Source organism: Misgurnus anguillicaudatus, chromosome 8, assembly GCF_027580225.2.
Source record: "Misgurnus anguillicaudatus chromosome 8, ASM2758022v2, whole genome shotgun sequence".
NCBI lineage: Eukaryota > Metazoa > Chordata > Actinopteri > Cypriniformes > Cobitidae > Misgurnus > Misgurnus anguillicaudatus.
In genome coordinates, this window is record NC_073344.2 from 33,282,966 (window position 1) to 33,310,957 (window position 27,992).

At 37.5% G+C, this 27,992-nt stretch overlaps 1 protein-coding gene across 2 annotated transcripts; it reads right to left on the reverse strand.

Annotated features, from left to right (window-relative positions):
* Positions 1–1,105: 1,105 nt before the first annotated feature.
* LOC129450951 (fidgetin) lies at positions 1,106–27,825 on the reverse strand. Of its 2 annotated transcripts, XM_073870727.1 has the most exons (3): positions 27,540–27,825; positions 26,644–26,809; positions 1,106–6,976 (listed from the first exon to the last, which is right to left on the reverse strand). In XM_073870727.1, exons 2-3 carry the CDS (start codon positions 26,672–26,674, stop codon positions 5,799–5,801), a joined length of 1,209 nt encoding a protein of 402 aa, XP_073726828.1. In that variant the 5' UTR covers positions 26,675–26,809; positions 27,540–27,825; the 3' UTR covers positions 1,106–5,798. The 2 variants fall into 2 exon arrangements, with proteins under 2 accessions (XP_073726828.1, XP_073726829.1); XM_073870728.1 differs by lacking the exons at positions 26,644–26,809; positions 27,540–27,825 and adding an exon at positions 26,007–26,168.
* Positions 27,826–27,992: the final 167 nt, after the last annotated feature.

The following is a 27,992-nucleotide window of genomic DNA, read 5'->3' on the forward strand; positions in this document are numbered from 1 at the left end:
CGACGCCATTTTTGCAACGCCTTCAGGTCTTGTTAGAGCAAGACCTGTACATTTTGTGCATGCGCAAGGTCACTTTGAAAAAGGTTTCCATTATTTAATGGTTGATGATTGGCTCTTTTTACTGGGAGGCGGGATTAGAGCGGCAATTCTGACCGTTGCAATCTTGTTAATATTAAATATCTTGTGTACTCACCCTCATTTTGTTTTAAACCTATATGACTTTCTTTATTCTGCTGAACACAAAAGAAAATATTTTGATAAATTGTGGTAAGTAAAAACAAATACTGTGGAAGTCAAGGTGTACCGTCAACTGTGTGTTTACATAATTTATCAAAATATCTTCTTTTGTGTTTAAATAAAGAACAGATGAAATAAACTCAGGTTTAGAACTTGATTTTCAGAATTTTCATTTTTGGGTGAACTATCCCTTTAACAAGATAGATGGTTTGATAGAGAAAATTCAAAAGTCCTCTTTAGTTGCTGAAAAATCTAGATGCAACAATAAAGCTGCAGCCAGACTGAAACAGTAAAATCCCTACAGATGACATGAGGTGGAAGAAAACATTTTAAAAATAAAATATAAATGGCACTTTTGGTTGAAAAACAGTTAAGGAGCGCCTGTGCTTTCACCTAGAAAATGGTATAAATGTGAGTAGGTGTATGTGTCCTTATCACTCAACAAAATTACACAATATCTTATGTAACTGTCACATTTTAGTTTTAAAGTTTGCTATCAACAGGAAAGTTATGATGAGCAGGCAGAGAATGTGATAACACAGTAATAGCACAGAAACAATACAGCGACACTCCCCATTGCATCAAAAAGACCGAGGTCTGTTCCATTCAATTCAGCAGAGGAAATTCAATTTGGTTCAATTCGCAGTTCAATTTCAACCCAATAGATCTTTAAGCAGCCTTTTCAAGGAATTCCTTCCATTTGTCTCCTGGAATGAAGTCAATTCCCCTCCTGAACTGAAACAGCATGGAAATAAAATCGACCCTCATGCATTCACATGGAGGGAGTCGTTTTGGCTGAACATCTCCATGCGAGTTGGCTCCCACACTGCAGCTTTGGCGATTTACTTTGATAAACAAGCATCTTAATTCCCTTTTTGCACGAAGCCTTAAGTTGAACATCTAGCTCTCTATATATCACTCTCTCTTTCTCACTGAGCATTTTCACACTTGGTGCTTATAGCAATGTTTTATTTTGGCAAAAATTATCCAAATTGGTTTCCCTTTGCAAATATTGCTTAATTTGCGTGGCCAATGTTTCAAAAACAGTCCATAATATTTCGACAGTATGCCCCCATGTACACCAAAGCGTTTAAACGTGGCTGAAAGTGGCAGGCGAATGCCGACTGCGGGCGCTTTGCAGATTTTTCAGCTAAGGGGGGCGTGTACAGCAAGGTGTTTACGCATGTGGCCGGCATATGTTTTCAGTAGTTCTCAATGGAAGCAGCCAGCGTTTTTTCTGCCGCGATGAGCGCCTACATTTGAAAAATGTTCAACTTTTGGTGAAACGCTCAGCTTGTCAATGTCACTTTTCACTAAGCCGTCTAATCACAGTGAAGGAGGGGCCGATATATCGGGCCGATATTTGCGAGTTTTATGTGTATCGGCATCGGCCGATACATGGCTTCCGTGTTCGCCGATTTTTTACTGCATTATTTACAGACAGAGTGCTGGAATCCGCAATCAATTGCAGGTCATGTGACTAAAAACAACCAACCTTTCCATGACAACATCGAAAACTCGGCCTAACAGCTGATCAGAGCTGAACAAAGCGGGTTTTTATTTCTCATCTCTATGGGGCAGTTTCCCAGACAGGGATTAGACTAGTCCTAGACTAAAATAGATGTCTGTCCAAACTAATTACATCTCTTTTTAACAACATGCCATTTTTTTTACATAATTTTTATGATGTAAATTGAGTGAGCAAAAGCAGTATCGGCTCCAAATATCGGCTCAAGAAAATCGGCAGCCTGTATCGGTCATCGGCTAAGGCTGATGAAACAAAAATCGGCATCGGCACTGAAAAATCCATATCGGTCGATCCCTAAATACCACAATAACAAAATGGGGCATTCTATAACAACTGATAAACAAATCAGAAGTATCAAATCAACCAAAGCGCTTACCTAAAGAAACGCTAGCAAGCGCCCGCAGTTGCCGTCGCCTGGCGTTTTCAGATTGGCGGTCAGATTGTCCTACATGTACGTGAACTATGTTGGCGTTTCTCAAAAGCGTAGCATTGGAAACGATTGAAAACATTAGCCGGCCGCAGGAAAATGCGCTAGGGTATACGCATATATGGATGCTTAATGAATGCTACAGATTGAATAACACTACAGTATACAGTATATGAGAGTATACTTAGTATAAGAATTGCTGTTTCCACTAAACCTGCTGTGTGTCCCCACATGAAAAAATACTGTAGTTTACTATAACAATTGTGATAAAATTCCTAGATCCTATAATGTTTTGAAACCTTACCATAGTAAATATTAGGGGTGTCACGATTCTCCAAATCCTCGATTCGGTTACATTTTCGATTCTAAGGTCACGGTTCGATTCGATTCTCTGTTTTTTTTTTTAAGAACAGGTTACCATTTTTAGACTAGACTTTTATGAAATATAATATCTGGCCTTGAACCCGGAGATGCCCTGCCATGTTAGTTGTGCTGCCAGTGGAAAAATATGGTGCATGCCCATACCTGATAAAACGAAACTTCCTGTTAGATCTGTCAGTACTTTGCACCTTAAAAACACGCTTTTATTACCATCAGATGAGATAGTGAGACTATACCACAATAAATCATGTTTAAATACTGTTTTCATAACTCTTAAGCAATTAAAATAAGTTGTTGTGAAACTTAAACAGATCTCAGTTCAAAGAAACAATCGGTCCTGGCACAGATGCCGCTCTGCTGTGCACGCGCGTGGCAGCGTCAACGATTTCATTTTTTAATTCGAAGTTTGAGGTTGTGACTTAATTTGGATCTATCTCGATTTAAAATAAAATCGTGACACCCTTAGTAAATATTAACGCATACTAGAGTATTTACTATAGTTTTTCAAGTTACTACATTAAAAGTGCCAAAGAATTTATTGAAATAATCAGTTAAATTGTTCTCTGATACCTACATAGAAGGTATGTTGCTTTATTAAGTGCAAAATATATCGAGAGACGGTTTTACACGTCCGTGTACAATTGTAGAATTTGCCGTTAGAATGAAATGTTCATGTATTACTTTATTTGAAAGGGTCATGAATAATAATTTTGAGCTCTGCTCTGATTGGCTGTTTCACATAGCAGCTCCTTCAGTAGCTCAGGGGTGCGTTTCCCAGAAGCATCGTTAGCCAACTACTGTCGTAAGTTTTGTCATTACTGACAAAGTTCAACGATTTGGTGTTTCCCGAAACCATAGTTCAAACGAACATTCACAAGTTGCATCGCAAACTTGTCAGTAGAAGCATTGTTCCTTGTTATTATAATATGTAGACTTACGTTGATCATTCTTTTGAACAAAATAAGCAAAAAAACATGTAGTACAGTCTATATCCATCATTCTAAATATATAAAAATTTATTTTACGTCTTTAAGTTTGTAAACAGAGTTAAAGCGCTGCATTTGAAAACTGCGCATGTGCGCAGAACTACGAGCTTTAAGACCCTGGGGAATCCCTGGGAGACGGAACTTACGCGTGAATTAAATATCTTGAAAATAAACAACAGATAACTAAATCACGATAACTAAATCAGTCTTTCGATGCAATTACAGCAGTAATCTGACATTAAATCGATTTGCACAGATTAATTAGTACTTCACCTTCCACGTGACATTATCAACTATGTTGTTGAACCAACATGGTTTAAACGACTAATGTGCGACAAAGTTACTATGCTTTCGGGAAACAGTCGTGAAAAGGTAGTTCGTTTCTTCAATTATGCATCGTACTATGGTGGTTCAGCAGCGAGTTACGTCGTTGTTCGGGAAACGCACCCCTGTGTGTGTGTAAACAGACCTTATATTTGAGCCTGAGCCTGTATCAGACGAAGTTACAGAATGTAAGGAATAATCAATTTTTCGGAGATTGTTAACAGATATTTCTTTCTGTCAATACACTGAAAAAAATGATTCAATCAATGTACTCAATTTTTTAAGGTAAGTTGCAATCAATTTATTTAAGCTACATTTAAAAAAAAATTAGACAAACAAAACAAAACAAAAAAACTTTTGTTTAAATGTAGCTTAAATAAACCGACTGCAACAACTTACCCCAAAAAAATTGAGTAATTGTTCACAATTCAGTGTAGTAGAACTTCAGCCTAAATGCTAGCATATAGCATTAACTAGCATAAAGCGTTAACTCAAAAATCAAAACTTGATTTTTAGCATTGTAACAATATTGTACTTAATTTAATGTGTAATTTAATGTTGGGGCGTACATCTCGACTGTAACATCACAGTTGGTGTTATGTTGAGATTGGCCTGTTTTCCAGCTGTCTATTGCATGTAGGAGGTTTGAGGCGCAGGATATGTCTTTACCTTATACAGAACTCTTATTATTCATCTATGCCTAGGTAAATACAGTTTTACATTCTACGGCACCTTTAACAAAGTGTAGTTATTACTATAATATACTAAAGCATACTAAAATTTACTACAGTTTACTATAGTACATATTAAGGATACTAGAGTATTTTTTCATGTGGTTCATTTCTGCATCACACAAAACTTCAAAAATAATTGTTTTTAAAAAGGATTCACAAACCCATCCCAAACTCACACTTATTGGTTAACCAATATATGATGCAAATGAAAAGGAGGCTGTGTTTTTATTCATGTCAATTTAAATTCTCCATCCACCTCCTAAGGTGTTTCTGTGTTGGGACGCTTACACTTCCAGAGCAAAAAGCAATGCTGAAAGTGCCGCAAAGTTTAAACATTAGTGTAAATGGACTTATGAAAGTGCATACAAACAAATCAATAAGCAAAAACGGTTTGCTTTTGACCACCTAGTTTACTGAAGTGGACTGAATTGGGATTTGTGGTATGTGGAGATACTCTCTTTCTCTCTGTCTCTGTCTCTCTCACACACACAAATCATTTATATCAGACACTTTCCTGAGGTTTTATCACTCTCACACGCACACAGACGTAGAATCTATTAATGGCCAGGATCTGTCAGTTCTCCACTGAAAATAAAGGAACTGGAGTTACAATTAAAGCTCACCACATAAATAACCATTACAAGGCCACACACACACACAGGATGTACACCATGGCAATATGGTCAACCAAGCTAGAGTCCAACTACCACATCTGTTACTGTGACTTCTTATCTCCATGGCACCCATAACACATCCATTAATTTCTTTGCTGTGCTCCCCAGAACGTGGATGTGTCAAAACGGAGGAGTAAACGCTCACCATCGCTCGAACTCAGATATATGTGTCCGTCGTGTAAGATTTACCGATGTGTCTTTTCGGTTTTCATCTAAATGAGGAGGTCAGTATCTTGTTAGGCTTATCTTAGAGGGGGCTTAAACATTATTGTCCTCTTCCAGGTAGGATAAAGGTGAAACCAGGCTCATATCCTTTTAAGCATCTGTTCAACAATCAGAACAACCTCTTGGACAGATTTTTACTGATGCCGTTGTGCTTCGAAGCCCCCTGATTGAGCCCCTACACTATGGCTTTAAGCAAGTCCCTCCCTTTTATCACCAGTCCACTAGGGGAGCTCTCACACACGATCAGCTCAAGCATCGCGGTTAGAACGTGAGCATAAGCGCTCAGCATGGTGTGTTCGTGTCGAGGCAGAGGTGTTGGTGAGAAGAAACAGCAGATGCTGAGGTTCCGTTGTTCTGTCCAATCATGGCTACGGTAAGAGACTCCAGGCTTCTGAGAGAGTCTTCATGATTGGGCCGCTTGAACGATGAGGTTGTGACATCTGCCGATTGACTGAACCCAGTTTGCTTGTCCACTGTGTTGTCCCCCGAGGGCCTGTAGAGGGGACTGCCTTCAGACCTAGAGTCAGAATTGGAGTTACCGGGAAAACTAAATTCCTCAAAGACGCTAATCTCACCCTGGGTTGCTGGGTAATACGTCTTGGTGAGGCTGGTTCTTGGGGAATCACCTTCAGAGACATTCAGTCCAAGATTGGTGGTTGGGTATGAGTATCCTGCAGCTGGCAAGGGATTAGAAGGAGATATACCTGGGGGCAGGTACCCTGAAGGAGCAGGGGGAGGGCTGTAGCCAGGAGGAAGGACACCCTGGGAAGGGTAGCGAGTGTTTGGGTAACTGTACGTGGCTAGGTTAGGCGAAGGGTTAGCACTGTAGCCTGGCACCAGACTGGCATGGGAAGGGGTAGGGTGGAAAAGAGAGCCACCGTATGTACCTACAGGTTGCAGGTAGGTAGTGCTGTATGGGGCGCTGCTGTATTCTTGATTTCCAGGCTGACCGGTGCAATTACCGCTGGAAAAAGATTCCGACAGGCTCCCGTTGCCTATAACAGGCGAGTTACACACACTCACAGACACATCGGACACACTTAGCGGCGCTTTAGGAAGAAGTTCGGGAACGCAACCCAACGGGGTATACACACTCTCCAGCCAAGGCTCCGTCTCTATCTTTCGTCCGTTAAGAAGAGGAGGGCCGTTATTCACAACACCTGGTGCACTGACGCTAACGGAAATAGCCGCGTCATGATATCCCATAAGTCCGCTTTCACAAGGTAGATCCAGAATGGCAGAATATCTCTCTGCATATCTCTTGAGGAGGTTTGAGGCAGTCAGAGCCGAAATGTCATCGTTCGCCCAAGAATGCTGGTATGCTGCAGCAGAAGACGAACTTGTTAACCTCGGATCTCTAAGTACTTCAATCTTACGCCCTGGAGAGCGAGTAGTGGAGGTGATGTCATAGTGTTGCTCCGCCCACTGTGAATGTTCAGGGCTCCACTGCATCGTCACGCCTGCCGGTGAAATAAAGAAAACAATTATCAAACACATTATTTTGTTTTAACATTAGATGAAGCTCACTGAAATATAAAAATATAAATTACATCACAAACAAACGTAGGAAAAATACTATTTTTAGTGTACCCTTGCTTAAAGAAAATCACAAATAAGATTTCTTTAATATCTAAATAATTTCTCCCATACATCAATGAGATTAAATGGTGAGTAAATGAAAAAGTCTCTTGCATCTTAAGCCCAGAATACACTGCAGAATTTTTGCCCTCCTATAAGTTCATTACCTTATCACATTGTGCAACATGGATCGTTTAAACTCGGGTACGACAGGCATGTAGACTGTACGATGATGACACGGAAGCTTTGGCGGCTGCGTCACATGTTGGCGCAACTTCACCAGCATGCGCTCGTGGTACACAAATACCAGTATGCAGGTCGTAGTAGCAAACACACTGTGCAGTGATCATGCCAAATTTCTGAGACTGTCAGGAACCTACTATCGTAGGCTATCTTTGAATACAAGAACAGGAAAACGGCCGTATTTGAACCTCTCTCACTGTACGACATAGGACCACCTAAGAAGAGCCACGATCACAGAAATCGCAACGATTGTTTCATGATGCCAATATTTCGTCTGGGACAGCCAATAATCGTGCAGTGTATCCCAGGCTTAAGACATTAGCTCTCAACATTAGCTGGGATTCCATCCAAACATGAAGCAGATCATTTCAAAATTTGCAAAAAAAGAAAAACAAACGCGAATTAGTTGCATTTCCATCCAGTTGTTTTGAGCAATCTAGTTACCAATAGTAAATTAAACAACAGAAGATGAAATGCATAATTTTTGATGCAGGCGCTAGCAGCAAGGGCATTACGACAACGTCAAGCCACATAAGACGACAACGTCAGGTGATACAGCTAGACAATTAGATGTTCGCTATGACAGAATTTTTCTCTAATGCGTTTCCATCTCCCACTATTTGCATTTAGGCTACATTTTTCGCACAAGTCAAAAAAGACCTCAAGCAAGCGTAAAAACTTTTTTGCAAATCAAATTTTTTTATTCGAAATATGGGGTCTCTATCACTCGTTTCTTATGCGATACTTCAAAATGTGCATAAAATTAGGGTGATGGAAACCCAGCTAATGCCACAAACCGAGCTCAGTTTTTCCGCAAGCCAATATTTTTGTATTTTAGTACGAACCCTAAACTTTTCTCATCAAATTTTCAGTGAACTACACCTTGGTCTCTCAACATCATCACCACCATCAAGCTTCTGAAAGCTCTTTCAAAAGGGCCTTTCACACTGGAAAAGTTAACCCTGGATTATTGTAAATCCCAGGTTAACGGAATCCTGGGTTATCTGTTTCACGTTTCACAATGTTAATACTAAACCAGGGGTTAAGATAACCCTGGGTATTCATAACCTGATGATTCACACTGTGTAGTCCTATAGGTTAACGTTTATAATAACTGATTGACTCGCGCTGTGATGACAACAGGTCGCATCGTTAATCTTTCTTGGCTATTTTAAGCCTCCCGGGATGTGTTTTTACTCTAATTCAGGTGTTTTCAGTACATAGATGGCGATATGAGTTATGTGCTTTTCCGTTTCTAATTGGCTGTCCATTGCTAAGCATTGAGTCAAAACATTCTAACCGTGTTTCGTTTCATACTGCAAGCGTTTGGCACCGCAATGCGGTGTTAACCCCAGAAAATCAGGGGTAACTAGGTTAATTTCAGGGATAACCCTGCTTCTAAATTACAAGTGTCAAACACTCCTTAACCTAGGGTTAAAAGTAGCGTTTAGAACGTAGATAACCAGGGAAAAGCGCAGTGTGAAAAGATATAAACTTTATGAAACACATTTGAAAACATGTTTACGCATGAGGAAATATGAGTATATGAATCTTTGTTGGGAATTGTACCAGGTTGTGTTGTTTTTAAAATTTTCACGTGTGATGGCATATACAGTCCCAATCAAGTCTGTAGTCCCATGTAGGAACTTGTTAGCAACCGGCATTTTAAAGACACTTAAGAGCTCTATCATACACCCAGCGCAATGCGGCGCAAAGCAGCGCAATGCGCGACGCAAGTGTCTTTTGCTAGTTTCAACACGGCGCAATTATCATTTTCACATTAAGCGGCACATTGTTTAAATAGCAAATGCATCTGCGCCCAATTTTGCTCCCATGGGCGTTCTGGTCTAAAAACGAGGTGTGTTCAGCAACTAAAATAGACTACCCCATTGAGCAACAAAAACCTAGTCTTAAGTCTAAAGTCAATGGCGCAATATGGTTTTTGTTATTTAAAGAGCTCGTTAGTAATATGCGTCTATAAACTGGACGACAAGGCGGGTTTGCTTATCACATACATGGATGTGCAGCAGCACAAAAATGCTTTTAAATATGAAAAATTAAAGGATTAAAATGTAAATTATTATTATTCTCTTGGACATAAATGAGGACAGATGAGATGTTAGAAGGCATAAAGAGCTGCTTCACCTGTAGCCTGTTAAGTAAATAAATGCTTTGCTTTAAACAAATGCAACTGTTTTTAAATGCTACCCTATGGATTTATTGTATATGATGACTCTGTACCTGTGGATATGCTGAGATGAGAAACATTTTTAAGTAATGCTTTTTAAAAAAAAATAACATGTCACTGTCCGAGTGCTGAAACGGCTCCTCGCACGTTTGTAAATTCTCTTTGTTTGTAATATCTCTTGTTTGTTACAAATAAAGTATTTTTAGAGTACAAACCTTCTTGCATATTTGCAAATTATTGTATGAGAATACAATGATTAGGATATCAATACATTTACAGCAATAAAAGGCTGCTATTTTTACTTCTATGACTGAAAGAAAACGTTTTTTTTAAAGGTTTTAATCCAAAAAAATAACAATTTCAATAAAAATGAAAACAACACAATTTTTAACATTATTCTTAAACAGGTGGTCTTCTTCCTCCGCTTAGTTTTTCAGATTACAAATACAGCTTTCTAAATAGAGATTAGGCATGGCGCCAGACTCTCATTGGTTTATTGCACGTTACACCCAAAACACACCCATTACTCATTAGGAGAATAGGAACAACCCTTTTAGGTCGTGCGCTTGGCGCATAAACCATTTTTCCCGTCGTTAAATTAGCAAAAGTGGAATCCGACACGCCTGTTTAGACCGTGGCCATGCGCTTTAGACAATGCGCTTAGATCGTTAAAATAGGGCCCTAAAGCTTTAAAAAGTCACGAGTAAGGGTGTTACTGGTGTGTTTTATGTTGTAGAATAAATCGTGAAAATTTAAGGAGTTTAACCGAAACTCCATTAAAAAAAACATTGATTTCGGTACGATCGAAACGGAAGTGCTAATATGCTAACTTGCATGGGTTTTGCCTGCAAAAATGTTGCCAAATGAAGAAACAAAAATATTTTTTACAGTAATATATTCCAGTGGCAAATCTAGATCTTACAAACACACCAGTATATGTATATTTCATGATCTTTAATTTCACAAAATGAGCTAGATTAATGATGAAGTTTAAATTCAGCAGCGGACTGATAGCTCTTGAATCACACACACACGCGCGCGCGCACACACACACACATCAAGAATAGCTCTCAGATGATATCATTAGGGTCTGATGCTGAGACACAGCAGAAGGCTTCATCTCAAGTGGATAAAATAAAAGCTCTTTAATGTAATCAAGAAACCTCATATTACACTCCCTCTGTTTCTCTCGTGGCTTCATTGACTTGCACACACCACACGGGAACATAATATTTCAGCATACTGTAATAATGATTGATCAATAACGTTGCTCTCGGCATTAGCAACTGAACCCGATGACAGATGTCACCCCTAAAAATACCGTATCTCTGTCATTATAGCTCCACACACACACACACACACAACAGCGTGACTAGATTTTCGTTTATAATACAAAGGACTTTTCTTTGGCTTTGAACTTTGGCATATGGCTAAATGGAAAGAGAGCGATCAGAAGGAAAACAGAACACAGAAAGAGAAATATTAAAATATAACACAAAAAATATAACACAGTTTAAAGAAAAGATCATAGGTTCGATCCCAGGGATCACACGTGCTGGTAAAATGTATAGCTTGTAATGAACTGTAAGTCGGTGTCTGCCAAATGCTTAAATGTAAAATAAAAACATTTTTAAATACTAGGAATGTTTAAAGGTGGGATCAATACATCATTGCTTTGGAGTTCATCTGACTTTACAAGTGGAAGTCTTATGCATCCGAAACAATCCAAGCATTATGCTGAAATACAATAGGCGAAATAAAACAAACTAAGAGACATATACTCCATATCACAGCAGATGGATATTGATTTTGAACTAATGGAGGAAAATTTACATGTTCTATCTATCTCAATTAAAAACTGCCCAATTACATTCAATTCTATCAAGTAGCAAATCTCGTCTGATCAATACACAAGACTTGAGGTCACTATGTACTCTCTCATGGGGAAAAGGCTGGATTTACACCAAACACACACACTCAAAATTTTGGGAAAAAAACAGCCACTGTTCACTACACTGTGAGAAAAAATGGTCAAAAACTGGCCCCAATCTCTCACTGGGGCAGTACCCTTCAAAAAGTTCCTAATATGTACAATTAAGGCACCAATATGTTAACATTACCAATATGGTACCTACTATAAACTCTTTAAAATGTGTACTTTTTGAAAGGGTACCGGCTAGGGACATTTTTTACTAATATAAATTAGTTCCAAAGTCACACATTAAGGTCATTCAGCTTTCAATGTTAAATCAAAAAGATGTAGAACTATAGAGTTGTGTTTTTGTACAAAAAAGGGGAACAAATAATCATGGTTTATTGTTAATAATATATAAAAATATTAGCAGGACAGGTGAAAAACAACAGAAAAAATAAGAAAAACAATAAAATGAATGTCTGCTAGAGTTGAAGGTGTCTTTCAGCTAAACTTCCTTTGGTCCCTTTCAAAATTTGAGACTCCTGAGATGCATTAGTAGTAATTGATTCAGCATAAATTGAACATTGAAACATTGATATTTGTATCACCAATACAATAGATGATGACATAAAACATATAAACTAGACTGCACATTTTCTGAGTAGTCAATGAAAACAGCCGGTGGAGTAAGTTGCTTGTTCTGGTTGGTTACCAAAGCATTGCTAGTTCCTTTCGTGTTCTGTGTGGCTGCTAACGCGTTATTATGGAGTTAATTGCTTGTTGGTTTCATGTCTCCCTTAACCATAAATGCATATTTTGGGTCTTTGAGACCCGTAATGTCTTTAGGGCATATGATCAGCATAGGCGGAGTTTGGGGGGCAGGGTGGTACTGGGTACTGCCCCCCAAACCAGAGCCACTTAAGTTTTTTTCTGAGCTGAGCTATTAAAGCGCACCAATGGTCTTATTCACAATTTTACATTTTCTTTGGTGTGTAAGTGTGTATTAGTACATGTTAACGATATGCAAAAGGTACACACGCTTAAGTAAATGATGTTGCCAGTTATCGTCTCCAACGTAAATCTCTTTTCTTGGGCTACAACAAACACACGGTTGTAGGCAACAGTTCACTTCCTGAGATTGGTGACGTAGACAAAACTGACATTATCATAATTCCACCCGCTTCGGACTCACAGCCTGTAAGTTAACTCCTGTTAACATTGCATTGTGCGCGAATCTTTTAAACACGGTAAGGAGCGTCACATTTTTCGTCAGAGGTATTCAGACCAATTACAACGTACAGATTAGCTGGCCAATCAGGGACACAGATCTAAAATTTGGAGCTACAAAAATGTACACTATGTGGATAATAATGTGTTTTTTAACCATAAACCACGCAAACACATTGTATTATACCAAATACACAAAATAACGTCGTTTTATAAGAATTCAGATTTTATTTATATTCTTTATATTTTAATAGGTAGGCTGGGAAACTTAGTTTTAATCCATTTAAGCAAACTCATCTCCGTCAAATATTAGATAATGATATTAACCAAATGCTCTCAGCATGTATTATACAATTAGCAAACACTTTTACTACAAATCTGCTTAATCTCGGCCTCAGGCCATTCAGAAATATGCTTTCTTAACAAAATTCGTTAAACGTCACATTGATTTTTCAGCAAAGTCCTCTAAGTGCACGGAAGAAAAATTGACTTAAAAAACAGCATGCGTACATCAACCGAAATTACTAAAGTTTGTTAACATTAAAATAAAAATAAACAAGTAAATAAGTAAAAATAAACCACTTTTATTACAGACTAATAACCTTTTCATTGCCATTAAAGTGAAAATACTGAATCTAAACATAAGAGCCTGTAATAAGCAAATTTTTATTTATTCGTTTATTGACACAATTTTTTTTATTGTAAATAAAGTATTAGGACAGTTTTATACTAATATACTAAGGTAAATTATCGTATAGTGATAGACCAATATATCGGCCGGCCGATATATCGGGCCGATATTTGCGAGTTTTATGTGTATCGGCATCGGCCGATACATGGCTTCCGTGTTCGCCGATTTTTTTACGCCATTATTTACAGACAGAGTGCTGGAATCCGCAAGCAATTGCAGGTCATGTGACTAAAAACAACCAACCTTTCCATGACAACATCGAAAACTCGGCCTAACAGCTGATCATAGCTGAACAAAGCGAGTTTTTATTTTTCATCTCTTAGGGGCAGTTTCCCAGACAGGGATTAGACTAGTCCTAGACTAAAATAATAACATCTCTTTTTAACAACATGCCATTTGTTTTACTTAATTTTTATGATGTAAATTGAGTGATCAAAAGCAGTGTCGGCTCCAAATATCGGCTCAAGAAAATCGGCAGCCTATATCGGTCACCAGCTAAGGCTGATGAAATAAAAATCGGTATCGGCATCGGCACTGAAAAATCCATATCGGTCGATCCCTGTTATCGTACTATACTGTACTATTTATTTAGGCATCTATTTATTTAAGCCATTCTGTGTGGTTTTAAGTGGATATTGGTATATGCATATTTTTCACTGGTGTTAAACCAAATGATGGGTGATATTCTGTTTGGACTTAATCTAAAGCCCAAGGCAATGTGTTGTTAAGTCCAATATTAGCTGTAGTTTGTCTGAACTTTTGGGTTGTATTGTACAGAACCACCTGGACAATCCCATTAGCAAAGCTGCTGATCTGGTGTATGTGTACTTGTGTGTGTGTGTGTGTGTGTGTGTACGAATGAGTGTATGTTGGCGTTTTAGAGAATGACTTTCTGTTGTACCAATATTCCCTCTGGCCACAAATCCTCTAGAGAAGGACCATCACATACACAGACACACAGAGATTTCTAAAGCTGTGTACCATACACTAGAGGAAGACGTTTCATTAGCTGGTTTAAAAAGAAGAGATCTTCACTTCATTGCTTGCTTCTTACTGGGAATTAAACTCTTCAAACAATGCTCACACTGTCAGCGTATGTAAATGTATATGGGCTGCTATTTAAAACCAGAATCAAATCGACAGACAGTAAGACTCACTTGTCCTGAGTGAAATCTCAGGTTTCTCCGGCAGCAAAATCAATATGTCACACAAACGTACACTCGCGCACACACACCTACAAACATTACATCCATAAAATGCTTTTATTGAGTAATTAAACACCCATTACTGTTGCCGACAGCAAAACAGTAAAAAGACAGACATAGACAAAATACACACACACACGCACACACACTTATAATCCAGACCAAAGACCTCAACTAGTAATACAAAATTATATTTCATCCACAGATAAATGACACAGCAGTGTTTAACTGTGCGTTCACACCAGCCGCGGTAGAGGCGGCAAAAACACCCTATTCGTGCGTAGTTGGACGCTTGAACATTTTACGTTTATTTGCTTCATTCGTGCGTGAAAGCCGCGCATAAAATTCTAGTAATTCGAGACATTCACACGGAAATTTGCGTCATGGGAGGGGCTTCTGCGACTGTGTACTCTCTCCCTGTAATCACGGCACTACTAGAGCAAGCTCCTGATTGGTTAACGCGGCACGAATATCCGCCAAAGTTCAGATTTTTCAACTCAATTGAACGCTCAATTCACGTGGAACGCGCCATCCACACTGTGCATTTCGCACCATTCGCACCGCACCATGCATGCGTAACGCGCCACAGGATGCCTATTCGCATCTTTGCATTGACTTAACATGTAAATCTCTCGCGCTTGCTGTCTCTTCAACGTCTGGTGTGAATGCCACATAATAGTTTACAGGGAAAAGGCTTTCTTTTGATCTCTCAGAAATTTGTGTGTATTTTACAAGGTGGCTTAAGTCCTGGGTATAGATATGGGTATTTTTATGCATTATGCGAGCGTACGTGCACAGTGAAAGGACATCCTTGCAAAGCATAGTTTATTTGACTCATACACATGCGCTGAAGTTCTACCCACGCACATTGTGACAAATCGCAATTCCCTTTGTGCCTTACATAGTACATACTCCTGTTCACGCATGCGCAACCTACATGTACAATTAAAAACATTGTTACTTTGAGTCGTTTAAATGATCTTACGGCAAGTCGTGTTATAGGCTGCGTCCGAAACCTCTATATTGTTGCATTCTGAGGCAGCTTTCCAAGGCAGGAAGGCATCAAGGCATGTCCGAATTCAATGTTAGGTTTACTTCCTGTCTCCTGAGATACCTATGCGTGGGTGTACAATATGAATGTGATTGGTCGAGCCTGGTCGAGTTCGAAAAAATAAAATGGCGGCGAAGGAAGCGACTGGAGCACAAATTTAGTGTAAATAAAGGTAGATTTTCACTTTTTACACCTTTAATTGGATTTCTAGCGAGAAATTTGTATTGTAGTTTTTAAATATGTGATTAGTTGTCACAAAGGTGCTCTCTGTTTATATTTCAAACACGCTGCCTTCAAAGTGTGTCCGAAAGTCTTTCTCTGAGCTGCCTTCATGCCTCCTAAGCCATTTCCTCATGAGGCAGCGAGGCAACGAGTCACTGCCTTGAGTTTTCGGACGCAGCCTTCGTCACGAAAAATTTGATTAATTTATTCGTGTCCATGGCACGTTTCATGTCATTTTATGTATTGTTTTCTCTTTTTTTCTATTTTTAAATCATTGTCACTTGGGGTTAGATTTGGGGTTTGGGTTAGGATGTACTTTAATTTATTGGTTTCTATGTGTTTTTCTTCCGCTTTAAAACTATTCTCGTCTGGAGTTGGGGTCAGAGTTTGGGTTTGGATGTCTAAAAATGTAAAAGAAAGTGATTCTAACCCCAACCTCAAGTGACAATAGTAAGAAAATAGGAAAAACAATGAGAAAACAATACATAAAATCACACGAAGAAGAAAGTCGTGCCACGGACACGAAAAACTATTTATAGAAATTCACGCGACTGACACGAAAAAGACATTCGTGGTCAAGGCACGGAAAAAGCTGAATATCGTGCCATGGACACATGATTAATTAAAAAAAAAATTGTGACTATAACACGACTTTCCGTGAGATCAGTCTGCGTTCAAAACATGCATTTGAAAAAGCAAACATACATCATTATACATTTTTTTTATTATCATGAAAATACCTAAAAAGTTTTGAATATATGAATATATTTTGCTTATATGCATTTCCTGGGTTCTTTTTCTGCAGCCCATATTGAGTTTCTGCATGAGAGCGCCCTCTGGCTTTTGGATGTAGCGGCATTTCACTGTAATTCATTGAGAAGCATAGCAAGCATCATCGGCTGATTTATCGGCCCATCCATAAAAGAATAGACTATACTTCGGTAATAATTTGTATGAATTTGTTCAAAGTGAATTGTACAAACATGTACAGTTATTAGAAAAAACAATAATGATACATTGATACCCTAAATCCACCGTCATAGGTGCAAAAGCAAATCGTACAAAAAATTACAAATTTGGTCGTACGAAATAGCCACCTCGTAAAATATGCACAAACTGCAATGAGACTTAAATCTAAATCAAAATGAGGGTGAGTAAATGTTGCCGGACTAAATATTGTTATTATGTATGTGCACTCCTTTCTACTAAATGACCTGAACTACAGTACAGCATAGATCGAGACCATATTATCAATCTATAAATAAAACAGAAAATGCAATTGATACAAAACCACACTCTTTCTCTGTGTGTATGTATGTATGTGTGTGTGAACAGTTCTCCTGTTGTGTCAGGCTGTTTGACCATTGTGAGAGTGGCAGGGTGGAAGCCCTCTAATTCTTCTTTAATGTGAATGGGCCATTCACTCTAAACGTCCTCTCTTCAAAACGCCTGACTTTCAGCACTGGCCTGCTGAGTGCTGAGAGAGAGAGACAGAGAGAGAGAGAGAGAGAGAGAGAGAGAGAGAGAGAGAGAGAGGAAAAGAGAGAAGACGGACAGCACGTCGTCTCATATTAAAATGATGCCGAAAATTCGGATTATTAAATAACTGCTCAAAGGTCAATCTGACCAAAGCACACACGAAACTCTGACCTCACAAAACGTTTGTCGAAAGTGCATTGCAATAATGCAAATTCTGACATTATTTACTTTCCTCGATCTCAAGAGACACATAAGCGTATGACTCTACAGGCTGTGGCCTTTAGTCCCCTTGTTAGTACACCGGATCTGTCTAATTCATAAAGTTCAGTCAGTCTTGTGAACCGGATTAGCTGGTTCATTGAAAAGAACTAAAACGGATATAATTTAAGGGGTATAGGGATACAAGGGATATAGCACACAAGTCATAAGTAATGCTTTTAAGGTGCTTCTATAGTGCTTAAAGGGATAGTTCACCCAAAAATGAAGACTCACCCTCAAGTTGTATAAATTTCATTGTTCTGCTGAATAAAAATGAAGATATTTTGATAAATGCTTGCCACAGAGTGCCACAGTAAATAATACTAGGGAAGTGAATGGTGCCCCAGATCTGCTTGTTAAAAACATTCTTTCAAGGAATGTTTAAAGGAATATTTCACCCAAATGAAAAATCTCATAATTTACTCACCCTTAACCCTTCCCAGATGTGTATGACATTATCAAATAATATCAAATAATATATCATTAATATCAGTCATGATATCTTATATGGGTGTCAATGTGGCAAAGCTCCAAAAGGCAAATTAATCCATTATTAAAGTAATCTACACTCTAAAAACAAACGGTGCTAAATAGTACTAAAAGTGGTTCTTGGCTCGTAATCATAGAGGAACCATTTTAAGTGCCATATTGCACCAATGAAGTACCTGTGTAGCACCTGTGTAGAACCATATAGTGCTATGCCATATGTAGTGCTATAGTGGTGCTATATGGCCCCCATATGGTTCTTCATTGGTGCTTCATAGGTGCTATATAGCACTAAAAATGGTTCCTCTATGATTACGAGCCAAGAACCACTTTTAGTACTATTTAGCACTGTTTGTTTTTAGAGTGTAGATGACTCCAGTGGGTTAATAAATGTCTTCTGAAGCTAAACAATACATTTGTGAGAAAAAGCTATTCATATTTAGTATTTAGCCATCAGTACATTGTCTATCCACAGCAACATACAGATGAATCAAATTGATTTTTGCATGTCTTGTAACAAAACACACATAACAATCACGAGACCAATGAGATTCAATGTTTTTGACGTGTCGTCATATTTGAATCTACAGCGCTGATCTGCATGTTTACATTGCTGTTAAACCAAAACAGGCTTGAAACATGAAAGACTGAAAGTGAATAAGGCCAGATTTATTGTTTTTAGTTAAAAAACACCTTTAATCAAAAAGAATTTGACTAAATCTAACAACTGAGTAAGAATTAGAAAAAAATAGGATAAAATCTGACCTTAATATTTTTTATTTTACTTCCTTACCCTTTCTCTCCCTCCTCTCTCTGTTCTGCAGACAGATTATTTAAAACCTCCATAAAAGACATAGCTAGGGTTTAAATCACTTTCATATCTCTCTAAATGAGAGACGAACGCCACGCATGTCAATGACCGATTCAATTTCGCACGCCATTTTCCACTGCTAATTAACACAGTACCGTGTTCATTTAGAGACACAATGCAGAGCAGTGGGCTGGGGCAGGCTGGGCGACCGCACGCCGTCTGCTGCTGACATCGGCCTTTAATAGGGCTTTAGCATATTAAACAGCTCAATCATCCCTCGTGCTCTCTCTCACACACACACATACACATTTAGACAGGAGACATACAGTACACTGGTTTTCTGTGTTGTGGGGATAGACATGAGGGAGATATTAAAAAAAGAAAATTATTACTGAAGAAAGTCTACATTTGCACTGTTTCTTTAACCAGGGGCAAGTTTTGAACTTGAAAAAAATCTTAAAGCACACCTTTAACACTAACTTGTTATGCATAATCCAAATCGACATGATAAAACATCAAAATCTGTATATGGGTGATGCTCACGAAACCATTGAAACACCACGGCACTAATGATTTTAGCTTTAAAATGTGTAATATAGTAACATTAAAAAGCATCAGAATTAACACAATACTGTGTTCTACCTTGCACAATGTGTGATTTCAACATAAGAATTTATAATTGTAAATTTTATCTCATTTTCTGCTGAAATTCTCATTACCGCAATGTGTCCTGCTATGTTTGAACATGCGTTATGTTGTAATATATGTCCAAAATATTAAGAAAAAATTAAATGGATGTTTTGCTAGACTACTTTAGATGACAGAAAAAATATTTACTGAATATTCATGTATAATAATAATGAAGAAAAATTAGGAAAATGATGTGTCCATGCCTGATGTTCTCATCCTCCGCAACACTTTTTGAGAACAGTTTAAGCACACATACAGAATTTTAATAAAGTTTGATTTTGAGTGACCAAGCACAAGGACCAGTTACTTCAAGATGGCTACCAGGTAAGATAATTTTTTTACAGTTAATTTGAAATATTGTCTTGTCAGAATGCTTACACGACATTTAGATTATCATTACCGCAACAGATGCTTATTAAATGTTAATTTAATTAATAGAAGCATAATACTTTGATTTTAAATGCATGTGCAGAATCTCCAAATTATGTTCTTTCAGGTTTGTCATGTCATTTTGAAAATATGTCAGTGTTGATGTTTTCTGACTGTTGCGGTAATGAGATTTTTTAGGACTAATTTTTTAAATTATGTTACAAAAAGTGTTAAATGATAAGTAAAAGTTTTTAATTTAATGTTCCCATTTACTCCAGACTTTGTTTTTCAATGTCTGGTGGGAAAAAAAGTAAATTTAAGCAATTTTTACATTTTCATGCTTGACATTTTTAAAAACAAGTTTTCGTGAGAATCACCCATATATTATACATATAAGTGTATGTACAGAAGAATTCATGAACATTTCTACCAGTGTCATTGTATGTTTTGTGAAATCAAAATATAAAAGAATTCTGCGGTGGAAGACTTCCTTTTTTTTTATATAAATGGGTCAATGACGTGAGGTTAATTATTTTGTGTCTGTTTGGTTCAATTAAATGTAAATTGTTAAAATTATAAAATAAATCTGGAGATTACTTGCATACAGTACATTCTCTTTTTTTGAGGACCAAGTCTAAAATTTCTGGTTTTATTTCATTTTGAAAGAATATTTGGGGGATAATTGCAAAAATGTCAATTGGTGTAACTAGTATTATTTTTTAAATAAAAATATAGATATATTCATAAAAAATGTGAAATCAAATATAATCATCTAGTTTAGTGTAATATGATTTTTTTAAACATATATCATTTGTCAAAGATTATTTAGAAAACAATATATGTCAGGATAAATATTATACAATGCATAAACATTTACATTTAGAAATAACTAATAAAATTATATTTCAAAATGTTTTTCCTTTTTTGATGATAAAGCTTACATGCCATCAAGGTGGATAAAATATTTAATATTTCTCATTCTTTGACGCAATTGGTGGTTACACCATTTGACATTTTCATGTCCATTCAGTCTAACTTTCATAAAAAATGGTGCAAAAATGTAATTTTTTATTGCATAAAATCAACATAAATACACAATGTGCATTGAAATATCCCTGATGCATGCTTTTTAAACGTTTGAATTTCTCATCTTGCCAATCCGTTTTTATCACAAATATATAAAATATCCTTTGTCTTTCTAAAGCTAACTTTTTATAACTTTTTTAGTATCATTTTTAACACCTTTTGCATAATTTGACAAAATTACTGATAAATTAAAAAAGATGCATAATACAAATGTCGTTCTATGCTGCTGTAAACGTGATAATTAGCTTAATTTTTATGATTTTTATCAGTTCCTCTGACTACTTGAAAATAATTCATTACCTTTTAAAATGGTGGTTAAGACATTTCAGTCAGTAAATCTTTTAACGTGCGTTAAGAGAGGGAGGAAGAGGGAGAGAAGACCTGATAAGACACAAAGCAGTGTTTAACATCAACATCTGACCTGTTTACAGAAGGCAGAACAGAGGCGGTTCATAAACCACAATAAGATGCATTAACACAGCTTCTTTAAAGGGATCGTTCACCCAAAAATGAAAAGTCTGTAATCATTCAATAGCTCTCATGTTGTTACAAACCTGTATAAATTTCTTTGTTCTGATGAACATCAATGAAGATATTTTGAGGAATGTTTTTAATCAAACCGTTCGTGAGCCCCATTCACTTCCATAGTAGGATAAAAGAATACTATGGAAGTGAATGGGCTCACAAACGTTTTGGTTAAAAACATTCCTTTGTGTTCATCAGAACAAAGAATTGTATACAGGTTTGTAACACCATAAGGGTGAGTAAAAGATGACAGAACTTCATTTTTGGGTGAACTATCCCTTTAATGCTGCAGAGAGGCGGCAAAATCCAGTTACACAATTGAAAAAGGGGGCTTTGATCTTGACTGTAAAAAAGCGAAATTTTGAATAAAACAATAAAATTATGAATTAGCATTTGGTGTTTGCTACATATCATACGCTCAAATGGTTTTGAACCAATAGTCGATGTTTGGGTTTATCTACATTTTGTCCATATATTACCCAACAATAGGTTCAAACAAACCAGTGTTTTCTTCGAGTGTATAAACAGCACCTTTGGACGTGAGTTTTGGCATCCGTTGTTGATTCACAGCCCAATAACCTGAACCGAAACAAGGAGCGTGCTGGTTGCCATGACGACGACCACTTTATCCGGCTCTGATGTGGTATTTAATTAACACAGAGCAAAAGCAGCATTAGAGCCACCTTTGATACTATAAAGGCTGAACAGGCTGAAATATTCACGGCTGGTCTTTACCTCAGCCAATGTGTGCCTATTCGTCCACCAATATTGATTCATTTTAAACACAATAAAGGTTCTGAATGACATAGGGGTGATGGTTTTTGACTTTCAAAAAGAATGAAGGGAGTTAGTATGAGAGACTCCCCTGCTTCTTTGATATACATGACTGTACTCTCTTTTGCTTTTCTGCCAAAAAAATGCTAAATGCGAGGAATCCCTCTGTTTGACTTTGAAAAGTACATCACTAAGTGATTGATGTTACTCTGTACTGCTTTGTAGTACACGTCATTCCTTGTGCCCCAATTTGCATACTATCAGTCATAAATAGTATTTGAAACTACAGTGATGTCACAAATGATGTATTGTACACTATGCACTGTACTATGTTAGACAAAAGCATAAACTTTGCTCATACAGCCCCTAATAACCTCTCATCTCTTCTGCTATGAAGCATGAAGTTGCTCAGCATTCCACACATCATTTTCGGTTAAATAATTGAAGAGCCCAGATGCAAAAGCCGCTAAACGCCACCTCCGTCAAAAATGAGATAATGATATTAACCGAATGCTCTTGGCATGTATTAAATGTTCATCAAATACCTTAGGCTTTAAATCCTCTTTAAACGAAAGAAAACACGTGCAAATAGAAAAAAACACCAGCAAATCAAGAAAACATCATCAGTTTGACAACACATGCGATGCAGATACAGCGTTTATAAAAAAATTCATTAAATCATGTGATTGATTTTATGTTTACATATAATATACATTACGAAAATATTATACATATTTTGAAAGCATATTATAATTTAAAGGCTTTATTTTTACCTGGCATTTGAAAATAACACATTTTACTGTGTTTTTTTTTCCACTAAAGGTTATCATACAGCCAGAATCTTATACTGGCCCATGCCTACTCGCAACAAAATCAAATACAGAAACTTGCTGCAAATTCTCACAACAACACATACAAATACTGAAACGCGCTGCAAATTCTCACAACACATACAAATACTGAAACGCGTGGCAAATTCTCACAACATGAACAAATACAGAAACGCACTGCAAGCAGAACAAACGACAACGTAAGATTTTCAGAGCGGTCACAAAAAGTGATGCACCGGTCTGGGAAATGTTTCGGGCCGTTTCTCAATCTTAAGGCTGCATACGTCATCAAGCCTTAACTGAGTTAACTGAGTATTACATTCGCCACTGACTTTTTTGCTTTTTCTCTGGAAATTTTTTGGAAAAATCTGCGGAATTCTGCAGAATGATTTTTAATGTTTTTAGAAGATATTAGAGAATTTAAGCTATAAATATTACAAAATTGCATCTAAAAAATAAAGAGTCCTCTGAATTAAACTGGAACCAACATGAACCAGAAAATGTGCATTTCGAGATATATTTATAGTTTGTATGACACATATTATTATTTATAGTGTTATATATTATAGCAGAATAAAAAACCTTGTGTTAATACGTTCTCATTATGAATTAAGCACGTATGAAGAAAATTGCATCATTTTTACAACGCAATGTAAACTTTATATTAAATATAACAAAAGCATTCGTCTTGAACACCATTTTTGAAATGATGATGTGCTGCTGAGTGCTGACTGTCGCGTCACATAGACGACAGAGACAAGTATGATCTGCTTAATGGTGCATTCACATGGGCCATAAGCGTTAACGCTTCCCATTCACTTTTAATGGGTGACGTCATGTGTTGTCAAACTGAATTGTGGATCCGTCGGCGCTGCGTCAGTGCCGTTGCTCGCTGCAGAAGTTGAACATTTATCAACTTTCCAAGCTGCAATGTGTGCGTCAGCCAGTCAGATCGCCTTATGCAAATAACCTAGGCAGGGCCAGCCAATTACGTTTATGGAAGACCGGAGCACTGTGATTGGCTGTTGGCCACGCTTCAGACAAGCCTTCCGTTAAGCGTTAATGCTTGCGCCCCGTGTGAATGCATCGTAACTCAGCAGTAAATTTAATTTCATCTCAAATATCAAATGGTTCGTGCTCTCTATCATAAAAACAATCACAGCAAACAGCACGCGCAGGGTTTATGTACTTGTCAATGCCACTCACAAACACGCGAGCCTATGTATATGTGCTTGTCGTCAATGACGGTTATGGTCATAAAAACACGCTCAAGCGCGTTTTTTTTGTGTGCTTGTCAATCACAGGCATTAAATCCGCGGAATTCCGCAGAGATCTACGATTAATAATTTACGATTAACTAAGAATAATAGTCAACTTTATAATTGTTAATATTCTAAAAAAAGGCAAATGCGACCTCCGGAGGCTACAGCCTTCGAATTGAGAAACGGCCTCGGTTAATTTATCATTCGTCCATGGAGTTGAATGTATAGATAAAAGTTTCAGTTATACTTTCAGCTATACGCAAACTCCACGGACGAATGATAGGTGAACCAAAAACGGCCGTTTCTTAAATGGAAGGCTGCATCTTCTGTATTTGTTGTGAGGATTTGCAACCCGTTTCTGTATTTGTATGTGTTGTGAGTACTTACAATGTGTTCCTGTATTTGTTTGTGTTGTGAGGATTTGCAACCCGTTTCTGTATTTGTATGTGTTGTGAGTACTTACAATGCGTTTCGGTATTTGTTTGTGTTGCTAGTATCTGCAGCGCATGTGTTGTCAAACTGATGAAAATATTTTCTTGATTTGCTGGTGTTTTTTCTATTTGCATGTGTTTTATTTCTTTGCAGTGCAGTGATCCCTTACAATCACTGTAGTTTTGCAGTAAAAACTGTAGTTGAATTTGAAGAGTTTCGTTGCAACTCAGAAATCTCATTTTTTGGTTGTGCATTCCAATTAATATCAATTCAACTGCAGTTCGGTTTGTTTTGATTTAAACCTTCATAACTTAAAAAATACAGCTAAGTAGCACCATAAAACAAAATATTAACATGATAACATAATAATAAACATGTTTTGACAAAAAAATTTAAAAACGGATTTATCTCGTTTTGCAACTCTTCATTTGTTAAATATACCAATGAAATGACTAACGTGACATTTGTGAAAATAACATATTTTAGTTACTGACTAATAACCATTTCATTGCCATTATGAAATTACTGTAACTAAACATAAGAGCATGACAGAAAATCATCAATTACAAGAAAATGGGTAAGAGGCACTTAGGGGAGGGTTTACATTTTGCATTTTGTGCACACGCAAATAGACTCAGAATAGACTCACATATTCATATCTATGATCCAGGCTGTGTGATTGAGTAGAGGCGGAGACTAATATGCATATTCATAGATCCATGTATACTAAAGGAGGCAATGGGTTAAAGTTACATTCAAGCTGTTTTAAATCATAAAGAAATTACTGTGACAGGTTAAACTTTCAGATATGCTGCTCAAAGATGCGTTTAAAGTGATCAAATTATTGACTACAGTGGGACTTTAAATTAGTGATGCTTCACTATAAATTTAATTATATAGCAAACATTATATAAGAAAATATGAAAAATTAAGGAAAAGCTGAAATGCAAGGAGGAGTAGGCTAGCCTTTTTAGCAGTGTGATCACAACGTGTGTATAGGCAACAATCATGTTAGTACAGTAGCTAGGCTATGCCACACACTGAAACATTCCCATAACAAAAAACCGTACAGGGCAAAGTGAGTAGGAAAAGTAGGGTACAGCGATTGTTTTGTTCATTCACAGCAGTCTATCAAACTTTTCAGTTTATCCGTGTAGAGCGTGATTACCTCAGTGACCCCAAATACTGACAGAAAAACACCACAGACAAGGCGAGAGATGACTGAGAGATCGACAGACAGACAAAGAAAGATAGGAGTATTGGAAAATGAAGTGCTGTCATCTTGTAATACATCCGAGTCCAAATTATGCACACATAACCAACCACCACACTGCGCGCTCACGGATGATTTCCCGCCAGAATCCCATCAGAGCGGCGGGCGCCCGTGTAGCAGTCGCAGTCAGCGCGCAGCGGACCTAGATACAGCGCTACATGATTACGGTCTGTAACCTCCAATCTCAACTCTCCTTCCCCTGACGCGAGCCAGGAAAATGCTATCATAACGATGAAAATCAATCTGAGTCCTGCGCGACCGACATGAATGAAATATCCGAGAGAACAGATTGGAAAAAACGCTTAAATAGGAAAATAAATAAATGGAGAGTGTGGAGAGTGAGAGAGGAAGACACTGGATGCAAGGTATTAAGACTTAAATAAGTAGCAATCAGAAGACACAAAAAATATGAGAATAACGAATGCATATGCATGGCTGACATTTCTAAACCATAAATAATTGCATAAGGAAACAAGTCACAAGCTGCTAGACACATCGCATGTTTAAAATGAAACTGAGAAATGTCACCTACCATACACACCGCTGATCATATTGCTTGACATCAACAAAGTGATTGATAGACGTTGCACACAGCAGGGATTTAAATGATTTCCACAGACTTTATTATAAACACTTTTGTATGCTGAACTTGCTCCGCATTCGAGCCAGATGCAAGCAAGTCTTTAGTCGACTCCAAACTGCGGAAAAAAGAGACAGAAATGTGAGACTATAGCTTTGTTATTTGAAGTAAACCAGTGCTAATGGATTTTAATTTAGTTTTTCTTGTTTTCTTTGTTTTTTTATTATTAAAAGTGGATATTTATTTGATTATTTCCCAGACGAAAAAATAGTTTAGTCCTAATTTAATACAGTTTAGTAATAGGCTGCATGCACACTTCGTTTATTAATATCTACGGTACGGTTCAAAAACACCATCGATAGGAATTTTACCACAGTATTTTTTCGTGTAAGTTTATGAGTAATGTTATTATTTTTAATCTTCTTATTTAAATATAATAAACATTTGATTTATACAATATGCTAATACGTTATTATTTGGTATTATGTATTTCTTTATCTAATTCGTGCATAAACTAATAAAGTATGTGAAGAAAAATTTATAAGATCATACTGGATGTTGCCGATATGTACAAACGTCTCTGTCACTTTCGTCTGGACAAACAACACACAAACGACTCAATACTGGCTTACTAGAAAACTCTACCCCAATAATAAAACTTCAAGTCTTGTGTACAAACTACTAGAATTTCGTGTCATTTTCAGCTCGGCCGAACAAAATCAGCGCGTGTTGTTGTTTGGATCGGGCCTGTGTCCGAATGTCCGAGAGCGCTGTCCGTGCGGTTGCATGGCCCCTGTCTCTCCCCGATATAAGCGGACAGCTGGACACAAACAAAGTGAAAGATTTACCTGTGTAGCGCCGGTGAACGGAGACACCGGTCTGCTGTGCCACTAAGAGCGGAGGGATGCGGGTTACTCCGGGTCGGTGATGTTCTGGACCGGTTCCAGGTCTGGGCTGAAGAGACTGACCACCATAGCAATACTGACCACATCTACTGCCATGTTGGAATTCCAGAAGCTCACGCCAGCTGCCGAAAAGAAAGCGGAGAAGCTTTATCTCCTAGAGCGCATGCGTCCTGCCAGAAGACTCCAACTGTGAGTGTCCAGCCTCTCTCTCTCTCTCTCGCGCGCCCTTTATTATAAACAAATTGAATGTGTCACACAATACATTTACACATGGTTTGCACAGAAAAGGTACTCTCTCTTTCCGAAAAATTATACAACAGGACATTTCACATACGAAAGATGGAGAGAGAAAAGTAAGAATATTGGGTACTCTCTCTCCCTCACACAATCAAAGAT

Bases quoted from the DNA above. Each gene is read 5' to 3' on its own strand.
- LOC129450951 (XM_073870727.1), bottom strand. From the start codon at position 26,674: ATGTCAAGCAATATGATCAGCGGTGTGTATG. The intron at 6,977-26,643 runs GTAGGTGACATT...TTTCACCGGCAG, and splicing joins TATGATCAGCGGTGTGTATG to GCGTGACGATGCAGTGGAGC.